The sequence below is a fragment of the Alternaria hordeiaustralica genome (assembly GCF_023758085.1).
Source record: "Alternaria hordeiaustralica strain BMP 2776 chromosome Unknown scaffold_7, whole genome shotgun sequence".
Lineage (NCBI taxonomy): Eukaryota > Fungi > Ascomycota > Dothideomycetes > Pleosporales > Pleosporaceae > Alternaria > Alternaria hordeiaustralica.
The window spans coordinates 1,299,352-1,311,758 of record NW_026056779.1 but is presented as its reverse complement, the minus strand read 5'-3'; the positions used below and the strand labels follow the sequence as shown (position 1 = coordinate 1,311,758).

Sequence of the window (12,407 nt, the reverse complement as noted above, 5' to 3'; positions counted from 1 at the left end):
TATCTTCGTATGCGGAGTACCCTGTCACCACACCTCTAAGGTTACCTTTGGCGATGTGAAGGCGTTTCTCTTGAGCCCTTATGAGGCAGTATCTGAACTCAAAAGCCTCTTTTGCCGACGGCCACAGCTCTGGGTGGAGTTCGCGGTTCTACCGTCGTTCAGCGAGCCACTTATCTGCCTCTGCCCAGACCTGCTTTGTCGCGTCTGGCACAGTAGAGTTATTCGCGGACTTGACACCGGCACATATGGCGTCCCATAGTGAGAATGCGGACTTGAGATCGCCAGCGAGGTTAAGTGATTGCGGGAAGTAGCGTTCTGATGCGGTTTGAATAACACGTGACTTGGTTGTCGGGGAGGTCGGATCGGCATCGCCAGTGAGAAGCTCATCGAGGTACGACTTGGCTGCTATGCTAAGCGCACAATTGTTAGGGAGAAGGAATGGAAGTCTAAGGAGCGTCAGTTTATCAGACTTGGGTTACTGTGATTCGGGACGACTAACTTCATCGCGATGACTGATATATCAGCATGTCTAGTGCAGCAGCCAGTACAGAACATCTGTGTGGCGGCCACCTCGATAATATCTCGAAGTGACTGGCGGACTTTGTTGATGATGGAGTTGTAACCGAGCAAGTGTTGACTGAGAGGTCCGGTGAAGCCAATCGGTCGGTGGTGCAGAGTACCTAAGCCAGCAACACGAGACACTAGCATATTGTACTCCTTGTCGTTCGCTAGGCGGCTGTCAGCTATGCAGGACTTGGTCAAGGGCTTCCCACTTACTGCTGCCACGCATCGGTGCGCCGTTGTACATAGAGAACATATCGATGTCGGAGTTCAAGAGGCCCAGCCGTATCAGCTCGACCGCGATCACCGCAGATTCTTCGTGCTCTGGCTTGCCCTTTAGGCCAGCGATGACAGAGACAAGGACTTTACCCCATTGTGTCAGGTTATGGCTCTTGGGGTCAATGTACTCCCGTAGGGCGAGGAAGCGCCATATCGAGTTGTACAGTATCTCGGAAGTGGAAGAAAGGGGATTCTTAGGATCTTTCTTAGCGACCGATTTGGTGACGAAGTCGGAGTTTTGCAGTGATAAGATGGCTGCACCGAGAGTTCCGCAGTCCTGTCTGAGTGTTAACAATAATCTGTCAATTCGGTTGCCGCTTTGCTAACCTTATACTGCCCGACAACATCCTTAAATGTAGCTTCCTTCACGTTCCAGGTGTCAACGAGCGAAGGAGCTATGGCTTCTGATGGCTTCTCGACAGGGATGGTTGTGGATGTGCGTTTCCCATTGGGCTCTACAGGAGAGTACCAATGCGTCTGGTGCAGAGATTGGTGCCGATACCAATTATGTAAGGTGCTAGACAAAAGGTTGACAGCGGGTGTTCGAAGTGGGATCAGCTTAGAGCTGACGAGGTCCCTGTATTCTGGAGACAGGCCACCATCCATGGGAGGGACTTCGAATACCTCGCAGGTAGTGCGCCACTGGATGATGTGCGGGCTGATGAGACCTTTCGACATGTAGTGGAGGATCTCGTCTGGAAGCCTTTGACCCAAATACTGACCTGCATCGTTAGGCATCGAGCCAGAGTTCCGAGGCTCGACCTTCCCTTCCTCGGTGTAGACTGGGTGATTTTTGACGGCCAGGCGTGCTTTCTGGTATCGCGTGACGTATTCCTTGCCCGCGGGCGGGACATCATTGTTGTTGACAACCACAGAGTATCCGGACTGACCGTTGTTCATGATGGCCTTGATGGCGCCGTGCGGCTTGATCAGCTCTGCCCTGTTAGGCGCGTCGAGGATCGGGTGGGTCGGGAGGAAGGGCGTGCCGGCGAGTATGCAGGTATCGAGAAAGATGTCGTCTGAGATGTTGGGAGCGCCGACAATCTTCGAGAGGTCGGCTACGCATTTCTCTCGGCGGACGAAGCTGAAATGTCGGGCCTCGAAGTCCCAAGATGTTATGATTTTGGAGCATTCGAAGATGAGGATATCTGACGAGCCGTAGACGGCGTGGACGTATTCGTGTTTCTCGAGATATGCCAACTGTCCATAATTAGTCACTGCGAACAGAGATTCCAGAGATGCTTGCCTGGGCCCAGGCGCTGTATGGCGCGACTGTCCAACGAATGTTGCGCTCGGTCAGGGTTGACTGTAGGGCGCGGAAGAGGTCCTCGGGCGTGACGTATGCTGTGAAGAGTCAGCACGATACACAGTCTCATCTTGACGGCGGCCATACTTGACTGTCCGAACTTAGCGACAGAGGCTTCCGCCTCGTGACTGTCGTACAGAGTCCACGCATTGATGTTTACCGATGCCTCGGTCTCCTTTTGCCTGAAAGGATCATCGTGTTTTGTAATGTCCAGCCCGCTGAAGACGAAGACGGGTTCGATGTCGAAGCTGCGGAATTGGGCGAGATCGTCCTCAATGTGTTGTGTCAGGGCCAGCGGAAGGCCTCCCAGCGCAGGCACAAGCGGCTCCTTTGCGCGCGGGTGATTGAGGATGCGCTGGTTCAGATACTCGGCGGCTTCGATGCCTACGCGGCAACCGCGCAATTGTTCGAGCTCGCCCGTTTCGCCCAGTGTGGCCGTCCATTGTACGAAGTCGCGGATCATGGTGCCAGTCGCGTGGTGGGGCTGTTTGAACGTAATGGGAATGAGGGATTGATAATGAACGGAGACGATGGCAGCAAAGTCTCGAGTAATACTAAGAGATTCGCCTGGCGTGATTACTGTATGTAGCGACGACGTGTGGTAAAGTTGTAGAGGGTTGCGGGGGTGTGGACAGTAAATTGGAAGCTCCGATGCAGCTCCACGCCTTGGCAACCACACGATCCCTGATCAGCCGGGCGCTAGCTCAGGTACAGCGTCTAGCCGTACGAGGGAACGCAATCGCGCCGAGTAGAGGGATGAATGACGGGTAGGCGCAGAATTGAGGTGATCTGCTTCCGTAAAAACACCCCAATTCGAACGTGGCTTCTCTGTTGCTTTCTTAGTGCCTAATCGCGTCTCACGTCTCACCTCTGCCCCTCACCTAGCGTTACTCCAGGCTTTCACGCGTCACATCTCACTCTCTCTCCAAATGGCTAGTTCAGGACACCACTCGGAAGCCATACCGGTTATTGATATCTCAAGCCCCTTCGAAGACGTCGCTCGGCAAGTGCTGGACGCGGCTTCCACACATGGCTTCCTCTACATTAAGAACGATGGTGTGACCATCCCGCCCCAAGACATCGATGACATGTTCAAGTTGGTATGATGCATCGATTGTGCGGAACTGGACATGACGATTAATGAAAGTAGTCTAAAGAGTTTTTCGCCGCTCCCAAGGAGCAGAAATCTGAATACGCGATCCACTCTGAGAAAGCAGGGGGTATAAACCGCGGCTGGGTACAGATGCAAGGCGAATCTCTGGATCCTGAAGGCCAAAAGGTGATTATCAACATAACAAGTGATGAGACGACCTGTTGACGAAACGAATAATAGCAAGGTGATCCAAAAGAAGCCTTCAACATCGGACCCCCAAACCCAACCCTCCAACCCCTCCCATCACCTCTCCAGGACTCTTCCAAGTTGATTACCCGCTTCCAACATTCCTGCCACACTCTCTGCACCCAAATCCTCTCTCTCCTCAACACCGCCCTCCAAATTCCCGACCCCAAGTACTTCAGCACGCGACACGACCAATCTCTTGGCCCGTCCGGCACCATCTTCCGCATGCTCTACTACCCATCCACCATCTCCCAAGGAAAAGACTCCAAGCAAGGGGAGACCAGTATCCGCGCAGGTGCACACTCGGACTACGGTAGTCTAACACTCCTGTTCCGTCTTCCGGGCCAGCCCGGCCTTGAACTGTCTACGCCTTCGGGGTGGAAGGCAGTGCCGGTGAGCCCATCGCCATCGTCATCGCCTCCAATCCTAGTCAACATTGGGGATTTACTGTGTTATTGGACAAATGGCATGCTGAAATCGACAGTCCACCGGGTTACATTTGAGGGCGGGCAGGAACGATACAGTATGGCATACTTCTGCCACCCGCTAGATGAAGCAAGGTTGGACGCCGTACCCAGTCCCGTGATTGAGCAGTTTGGTAACAAGGGGGAGGAAGAGTTGAAGAGTCAGAGGAAGAGATTGGGACTGAGAGAAGATGGGCTCGGAGAAGAAGTGATAACAGCCAAAGGGCATTTGGAGAGACGACTGAAGGTGACATACGGGATATGATGGAATCAGATTCAACTGACAAAAGGTATTACTATCAAACGCCTGCGCTATGCTCCATTGTTACTTCAAAGAACACCTCGCTATGCTTTGCGCCATCCCATGCAGTCAAATCCAAGATAACTTCCTTGCACATACACCGCTTACATCGTGACTATACAGGATGAGGGTCTTCTTCACCCTCGCCTCTTCCTACCCGCCCGTCCCGTAGTATTCCCTCCAACGTCCTTTACGACGCCGATTCCTTCAACTGCCACGCTCTTCTCCTGCATAGTCCCACCCAGCTTCTTGATCATCTGCTCCCTCGCTTTCGCAGCACCAGGAGAATCCCAACCTAGCTCCTGGCTAGGCTGATATTCCTCCACCAGCACCGTGTTCTCCTCTTCTTCCTCTTCTCCAGCCAGAATGTTCCCGGAGCTATCACCCGCTGACGCGTTCGACCGCGTGGACGTTGCGCGACCAAGCTGCCGCCGTTTCCGCGTCTTGCCAGGTGCCTGCTCGACGGACGTTGGCACGGTCTTGCGGTTTGCGCGCATCTGAGCTAAGATTGAAGAGTAATCCTTTTCTTCTTCCGGTCCTTTTGCCTTTATTGATTCCTTTTCTTTTGGTGCTTCCTGTGGTACCGGTTCGGTATCCGCCGGGATCACGGAGTCGGGTTCAGGAACAGGAACGACCGGATCTGGGATCTGACCAGCCTTGGACTTGCGGGGTGCCGGGGCTATAAGAGACTCGGCCGATGAACTCCTGGGTCGTGAGTACGATTTTGAAGCATGCGGGGACGTTGATGGGCGGCGCGGGGAGTTGGCGCTGGTTTCTTGGAGGGGGTGGGAACCTGCGCCATCCAATCCAGGTATGACAGACTCATCGTCATCGTAATTTAGGCCGTTAGTATCATTGTTGGAAGTATCCGCCTCATCTGTAGTTGATGCAGGCGTTGCATCTGCTGGTGCAGTGAGAGCAAGAGTACCACGCTGCTGTGGATGCAGAGACGTTTTCACGGCATTGGTAGGCTGTTGCTTTTTCTGACGAAGCTCAAGGCTCTCTTCCGTGGACAACAGTGCAGTGGGCACATCATCCTGTGGTTGAGGCCCCTGTTTAGGCTTCTGTGGCTGAGGCGGCGCTGGCTTGTTCAATTGATACTCGGCATACGACTGTAGCCGACCACTACGCAGACAATCCCAAAGCCATGTGGCATGAACAGCGGGTATCCGTTTGTCCGTGGCGAATTTGAGTTTCGGTGTGTTTATGGTAGGAGGGTTGCAGATCACAACCGAGGTCTTCGCCGATAGCTGTTCATCGTACGAGGCACCTGTCAAAATTGTCAGACGATTTCAATGGCGGCGGAGCTGATCCCGTACCCATAAGCGTGACAACTTTGGTCACATGCAGTAACTCGATGCCGGAAAAGCCCGTAGAGTTGATGGTGAGTCCAAAGAACCCTGGCTACGTCAGCGACCAATAAAACAACCGTGGAGCACGAGCTTACCACTGATACTAAGCTTTTCGAATGGTCGACTTAACACATCGTCTGATGGATCTACTAGACGTTTGCCATACAGGCAGCGCTCGACCCACCAATTGGTGGCCAGGTTCATGTGTTCTCCGGCACGCCCCGGAAGTGCCGCCGAATCGACCTCGACGTCATGCGGTATTACGAAGTAGCCTCGTCTTAGATCGTCGGATGGCGCATTGTTGAGATCGGTCGCATGGATTACGTGCGCGCCGTTGCTCTCGAGGTGTTGGCGCAAAATGCTTGTCTAGCGGGAACGTCAGCTAGGGCTGAAATGTAAGATGGTATGACAAACCTTCTCTGCGTCAAAGCCATGCGTGCATACGAGCCGTCCTTGAAAGATGCCATCATGTTGGGACACATCGTTCGTATGTGGTGGCAATGATGGTTCATGACTGTCTGCATTGTCATCAAGGTGCGCCTCGATAAGCGAATCATTCTCATGGACGGATGCATGTCTGTGAGGGGACGCTGGGGTATGTGTGCGAGTGCTTGTCCGCGTACTATCTGGCTTAGTAACGATTTCCTCTGTCCATTCGTCCTCATCAATCGGTCGTTCGAAACTGGGCGCTGTGATGCCCGCCCAAAAGGCATCACTTTGGCTGCCAACCTTGGTGCTTGCTGAGCGACGTAGTTTCCTGCGGAAAGGATTCAGGGCCTGACTCGGCTCTGCATCTCGTGTGCGCTTGCCTATGGCGGGCGACGCGGGCATTTTGCGATCCCAAGCACCTTGGCCGCGCTCTTCGACAGGCATGGTGGGGTTGTAGAGGGCTTCGTCCAGCACCATGCCCCTCTCCAGACTTTGTTCGAGCCACTCCAGCGACACAATCTTCATCCTCCAATTCAGGGCGTGTTCGTACTTCTTGCCCGATGGCGCCGCTGCGATGAGGTGGGTGACGGACTTGGTGAGGTCGCCGTGGTACTCGGCTCCGTTGGCATCGACCGACTCCTGAATAGTCTTGCGTTGATCGGCTGTATTGGTCAGTATGGCTGTATGCACTTGGAACTTGCGACGCACGGTTGTCGAAGCCGGTCAGGCATATCTTCAGCCCAGCGAGGGTCGGCATGCGGTACTCCTTTTCCAGCGCGGCCATGTCCAGGTCGTCATCGCCAGTCATCCACACCTCCCTCAAGGCTTCGAGCCATTCCGGGGAGAGGACCTTGACGTCCTCGCGAGACTTGGCGACATAGCGGTATTTGGCGCTGTCGGTGCTGCCGACGATGAGGTGGGTTACGTCTGATGTGAGGTCGAGCTTGATGGTCGCGCCCATCTGCGCGCCAATAGCTGCGAGTTTGGCCTATGTGGTCATTAGCGACGGCGAGATATCAGCATCTGGAGTAGACGTACGCGCTGCTCGGGGGCAATAGAGGTGCAACAGAGGATGGCCCCAGCCAGGGGCAATTGGCCTGCTCCTGCATCATGTGAGCACGTGTATGATAATCATGATACCCTATGTCCTACCATAGCCTCCATCATGCGCATCCATTACTTGCAAAGTCGCGGTGTCGTGTGCTTACGCCGAGCGGAGCGCGTCTGAGCTAAGCCCTGCCCTTCGCCAGACGCGTTGCGGGGAAGCCAGCGTGGTCACGTGGTGCCGCCTCACGCTCGCCATTCCTTCCGCACTGCCCGCCCTGCCGTGTCCGCTCCTCAACCCTCCCCCAGATGCCGCCGAATCTCGCACATGCCACGAAAAAAAAAAGCTTTCCACCCCACTGCCGAGGATCCACCGCAGCCAGAATGACGACTGCTTCGTTCCTGGCCTCGAACTTGAGGGCGGCTGAGTTGGCAGCCCGCCCTGTTCTTTGCGCCGATCTGCCCACTCACGTTTGCTGTAACTCCAGATTCAGAACCCCAGGCGCTGATCACTACGCGATTGGGCCGTCAGGTTTCTTTTCGGCGATCGTGGGAGGTGACGCCCTGTTTATGTGGTTGTTCTGATGCACCATGGCACAAGATGCCCGGGCATGATCTATCATCTGTTCGATAGTTCCAAAACAAGGAAGACGAACTCTCCGCCCATGCGCTGGCGGAGCATCGCTTGGTCTGTCGCGAGATTGCGCGTTGCCCATGCCCAGTGTGGCTCTGCCATCTTGGAGTCTAAGCGATGCCATATCCTGTCAGCTATCATGGGCGCGTGCTCGCATACATACTGTAATCAGTGCCTGTCGGGGCTTTGCTATCCGTGCGTGCTGAGTGGCAGGATGAAGCATGCCTTGTCGTCGTCGATCAAGGTAACGTGCCGGGTATGCCGTAGTCGGTCGCTAGCCGCCAACGGGTCTAGAAGCAGCCTGAGCAGATGCCCATTGAGATCTGACCCCTGCATCGAGTCTTGCAGACTCTTGGTGCTCAGCATGATGTAATGCATCCGAGCCTCCGTCCGCGCAAGCTACTGCTGCGCTGCCATGCCGCTCCTAGTAACGCCTAGCACGCTCATATACCCGCTGCGGGAATATCCTGCCCTGATGCGCTGCTTGCACGCCCTCACGACCATTCCTTACCCCATCCGGGTACCCACTGATATACCTCTGCTAGAGCAGTAGCAGCCCATCTCAAATTCATCATCCTAGCTGCTGCGACCCCGCCGACCAGCAGCGCTGCACACCGTCCACCGTCCGCGTCATCCGTCTGTTCCCTGCAAACTCGACGCTCGCACTCGACGCCGGTACACTTTCGCCGTCCCTGCACTGCCCTAGTCTGACATGCTCGCGTCCTCGTAACATGCCTGCTCGCTGGCTAGCTGCAACTCACTTCAAAACACCCGCGAGTTCCTGTTATTCGCCGTTGTTGTCCTGGCAAGAAACTCCTCTCCGTCGCCAGCGCAAACCCTCGCTCCAGGGTATTCCCGCACGCTTCCGACGCACCGGCGACTTCACCGCTCCACTACCCTACAGTGGCCTGTCGTGCTGATCGCATTTACACATCATTAACTAGGTAGCCTCACCCACGCCTTTGGATACCCTGTCTCTGCTCGTGAGTCCTTGTCTCATCTCCCCCTTCACCGCGTTCGGGCCCTTTGTCCTAGTAGCGCCCAACCTCAACGTCCCTTCCCAAAGCATCCATATGGAACCTGCTTGGGTTACCGTGGTCAAGAAGCCTTTGTACCCCTCTCATGACTCTGAGGTGTTGCACAAGCCAAATTCTTCTCTGCTTCCTGAATTACACCTCGTATAAGACACAACACGCCGCATGCCTTGTCACCACACCTTGATCCTGTCCTCCACCTCCACTTCAAGTCACTAACGCATCGTCGCTATGCCAGAGTACCACACCGTCTACTCTGAACGTGGCCGATTACGATATCTACCCGACCACTTAGACACCCCCAAGAAAACCTACCGCGGCATCTTTGCTGGCCGCAATCGCAGACCGCACCGCATTCACATCGCACACGTCGGTCCTGATCCGACTTTATTCCGCAGCCAGAGGCGCCAGACGACTAGTCAGTCGTACTTCACAGAAAAGCTGGCGGCCCCACGCGACGGCGCTAAACGTTTCCTACGGTCGTTTATCGACACCCACTTTTCCTCCAAGCCCGAAACTACAGACATACCTACCCCTCAATCGTCGACGACTCCCACTAGCAGCAACCGCAACTCGGTTGCCTCTGTTCCAGAACCACGCACGGCCGACATGCGGTCGCTCACGAGGAATTCTGGCAGCGGCGCAGTAGGCGCAATTGGAGGCACATTGGCTGCAGCAGGCATGCCGAGACCATCAGTCGCCGAGTCACATTGGTCTTCCGGTCGTGCATCTGCAAAGAGCATTATCTCCAATGTCAAGAGCCTTCCAGAAGAGAAGCCAGTGGCATCAGGTGGCGGCGTCAGTGTGAACGTGCAACTCACAGAGCCGGTTCTGTTCTTACGGGGTTTCGAGCAAGCCGAGCACGCGGAGCGAAGTACAGCTATGCTCCGTGGAACACTATGCTTAAAGATTTCGAAACCCGCGAAATTGAAGGCTGTGACGCTGAAGTTCAGAGGTAAAGCGACGACCAAGTGGCCAGAAGGTACGTTCGTTTATCGTTTTCCTCGTTCAAACTAACAGTAATTAGGCATTCCCCCAAAGAAGGTTGAATTCGAAGAGGTTGATACTCTGATGAGCCACACATGGCCATTCTTTAACTCTCAATTTCCCACTGCCGAGAACGGCACTGGTGCAGATCACGTGGAACTCTACAAGGGCTCTAACGGATTGACTGGATCGCCAAACAACTCTTCGCTGAATTTAACGACAAAAGAGGCCAAAAGACTATCGCTACAAGTCAACCAATCGCGAAGCTTCGGTAAGGGTGACACCCCTGGAGGCGGCCCCTCGGTAGCACAGAAGGGTTACAGGACCTTTAACCCCGGAGAGTACATGTACAACTTTGAGCTGCCTTTGGATAGCCACCTTCCCGAAACCATCGATGTCGACCTTGGTTCCGTCAAGTACGAGCTGGAAGCGACTGTAGAACGCGCTGGCGCCTTCCGCACAAACCTCATGGGAACAAAGGAAGTTACCCTGATCCGCGCGCCATCAGAGGGGTCACTAGAGCAGGTCGAGCCTATTGCGATCAGCCGCAGCTGGGAGGACCAATTACACTACGACATCGTCATCTCCGGCAAATCCTTCCCACTCGGCGCTCAGGTTCCTATCGCTTTCAAGCTGACTCCACTGGCGAAAGTACAATGTCATCGTATCAAAGTGTTTGTCACGGAGAACGTCGAGTACTTCTGTAACAACAAGCGAGTGCATCGAATGGAGCCTGTCCGTAAGGTTCAGCTGTTCGAGAAACGGGCGGATGGCCCACCGACCAGTACATTCCCCGGCAGTACGATGCGGATAGTGTCTGGAGGGGGTGTCCCGTATGACCAGCGGGCAGCTGCTTCTCGAGGCGAGGACGTGCAGGTGCAAGATCCCACCAACCTACTGGGTGATCTTGGAGGAGATGCAAACATCGGGCCTACAGAGATGGAGTTCAATGTGCAACTGCCAAGCTGTCACAACCTCAAAGAGAAGGACAAGTCATCCAAGTTGCACTTCGACACCACGTACCAGAACATACAGGTGCACCATTGGATCAAGGTACGTCTAATCTTGGGTTTCATTGTCGTACACACTAACAATCGACTAGCTTGTCATGCGCCTTTCGAAACCGGACGCTACCGACCCGACCAAGAGAAGGCATTTCGAGATCTCGATCGATTCGCCCTTCCATATCCTTTCGTGTCAAGCTACGCAAGCCAACACAGCACTCCCAGCATACTCGTCGCCCGAGCCTGCCTTGAGCGGCACACGGGTACCCGAGTGCGGATGCCCCAATGCACCATCCCGGCGCAACTCACCGACCAGCTTTGTACCTACATTGAGTTCTTTGGGTCGCTCGAGAGGGAACTCAGACGCCGTACTACCAACACCATCACCAAATCTCACGCGCCCACAAGCAGCACACATCGGCGGACCAAATGACTCTACGGTGCAAAGACCCATTCACCTCATGCGCGTACCCTCCTTCAACCCACCCGCGTTTTCGGAAATAGAACCACCGCCTCCTCTGGAAACCCCACCTCCTCTATACGAAAGCATCGCATCGCCGACGAGTGGTCTGGCCGATTACTTCTCCCGTTTGTCTGATGCATACGACGATTCTGACAGCGACCCCGAGCGCAACGACCGAGCGCGCGTCGAGATCCCCCTGACGCCAGGAGGTCGCACCGCCAGGAGTATGGACGAGCGCCGAACTTGGTTGCCTGTCGGCCACTGAGCATCACCATACTCCCATGACGTCATGTGTTACGTTCTCTTTCAAGTTCATGCATATACATTTTTACTTACATTTACGACGTTTCTCTTTTCGCTTTTAGGCGGTCTGTGCATTCATTGTCTGGGAGATATAGGGAATTCCCCCGGTACCACGGTGCATTCGGAAAATTCTGCAGCGCATTTTCGTTACTGTCGCATTGCTCGCTCTCGGGCTGTTTCGCGTGTTTGGGTCAAGGGTTCGCTGGGATGTTCCTTCGCTGGACCAGGCGCTTTGTTGTTTCATGGGCACAAGCTTCATGTTAGATGGGTGGCCCTTAGGTCCCCAACTTCGCGCTTTCACATTTCCCGTAATCATCATATCTAGTCGACCACATAGGTTGTAAATATCACGACGTACATATCATTCATATCCATGACCATTTACGATGTGCGTTCCTCTGAGCTTGGTTGTCGCGTGCAAGGGGTGTTGAAGAAAATCAACTCCGAACGACTATGTTAAAGGGCTGTAACAGATGTACCGTTACATACGTCCATCAGACTGATGTACAGCGCAATAGACAGAGCCAGGTCGCATGTTTCAAACATAGATCATACCGACATACAAAATCTATTCTCGTCCTCTCCATAGCTAATCTCACATACCTTGCTTCAGCATCCTTCATGACCATTCATTGATACACAACAACCAACTCACACGTCACGAACATCCATCTTCCACCCGTCATCCAACCGTGTTCCCCGTGCTAAGCGCCCGCGCAACGCCCATCATGTCAAGCATGGACACATCCATCAAACACGGGCCTTGCCTTGGGTTCCGTGTTGCAAGGTCAGCCCGCCTACCTTGTGCCAGGCTCACCATATCTACATCCGCAACTACAACAACTAGGTTCTACCATCTACTCCTTTAACAAGTCAGGCACAGCCCTGGGAAGTTGCATTTAGTTGC

At 54.3% G+C, this 12,407-nt stretch overlaps 4 protein-coding genes across 4 annotated transcripts; 1 reads left to right on the top strand and 3 right to left on the bottom strand.

Annotated features, from left to right (window-relative positions):
- Nucleotides 1-148: 148 nt before the first annotated feature.
- Nucleotides 149-504, bottom strand: J4E84_004854 (uncharacterized protein; the record flags this gene model as incomplete). The annotated part of the gene is made up of 2 exons (XM_049387454.1): nucleotides 149-410; nucleotides 500-504. The coding sequence occupies 2 exons, from the start codon at nucleotides 502-504 to the stop codon at nucleotides 149-151; spliced, it is 267 nt and encodes an 88-aa protein (XP_049245227.1).
- A 624-nt stretch (nucleotides 505-1,128) lies between these two features.
- J4E84_004853 (uncharacterized protein) lies at nucleotides 1,129-2,216 on the bottom strand (the record flags this gene model as incomplete). Its single annotated transcript, XM_049387453.1, has 2 exons — nucleotides 1,129-2,086; nucleotides 2,209-2,216. 2 exons carry the CDS (start codon nucleotides 2,214-2,216, stop codon nucleotides 1,129-1,131), a joined length of 966 nt encoding a protein of 321 aa, XP_049245226.1.
- Nucleotides 2,217-4,387: 2,171 nt separating this feature from the next.
- Nucleotides 4,388-5,573, bottom strand: J4E84_004852 (uncharacterized protein; the record flags this gene model as incomplete). Its single annotated transcript, XM_049387452.1, has 2 exons — nucleotides 4,388-5,520; nucleotides 5,570-5,573. 2 exons carry the CDS (start codon nucleotides 5,571-5,573, stop codon nucleotides 4,388-4,390), a joined length of 1,137 nt encoding a protein of 378 aa, XP_049245225.1.
- Nucleotides 5,574-8,974: 3,401 nt separating this feature from the next.
- Nucleotides 8,975-11,462, top strand: J4E84_004851 (uncharacterized protein; the record flags this gene model as incomplete). The annotated part of the gene is made up of 3 exons (XM_049387451.1): nucleotides 8,975-9,725; nucleotides 9,771-10,783; nucleotides 10,833-11,462. The coding sequence occupies 3 exons, from the start codon at nucleotides 8,975-8,977 to the stop codon at nucleotides 11,460-11,462; spliced, it is 2,394 nt and encodes a 797-aa protein (XP_049245224.1).
- Between the last annotated feature and the right edge of the window lie 945 nt (nucleotides 11,463-12,407).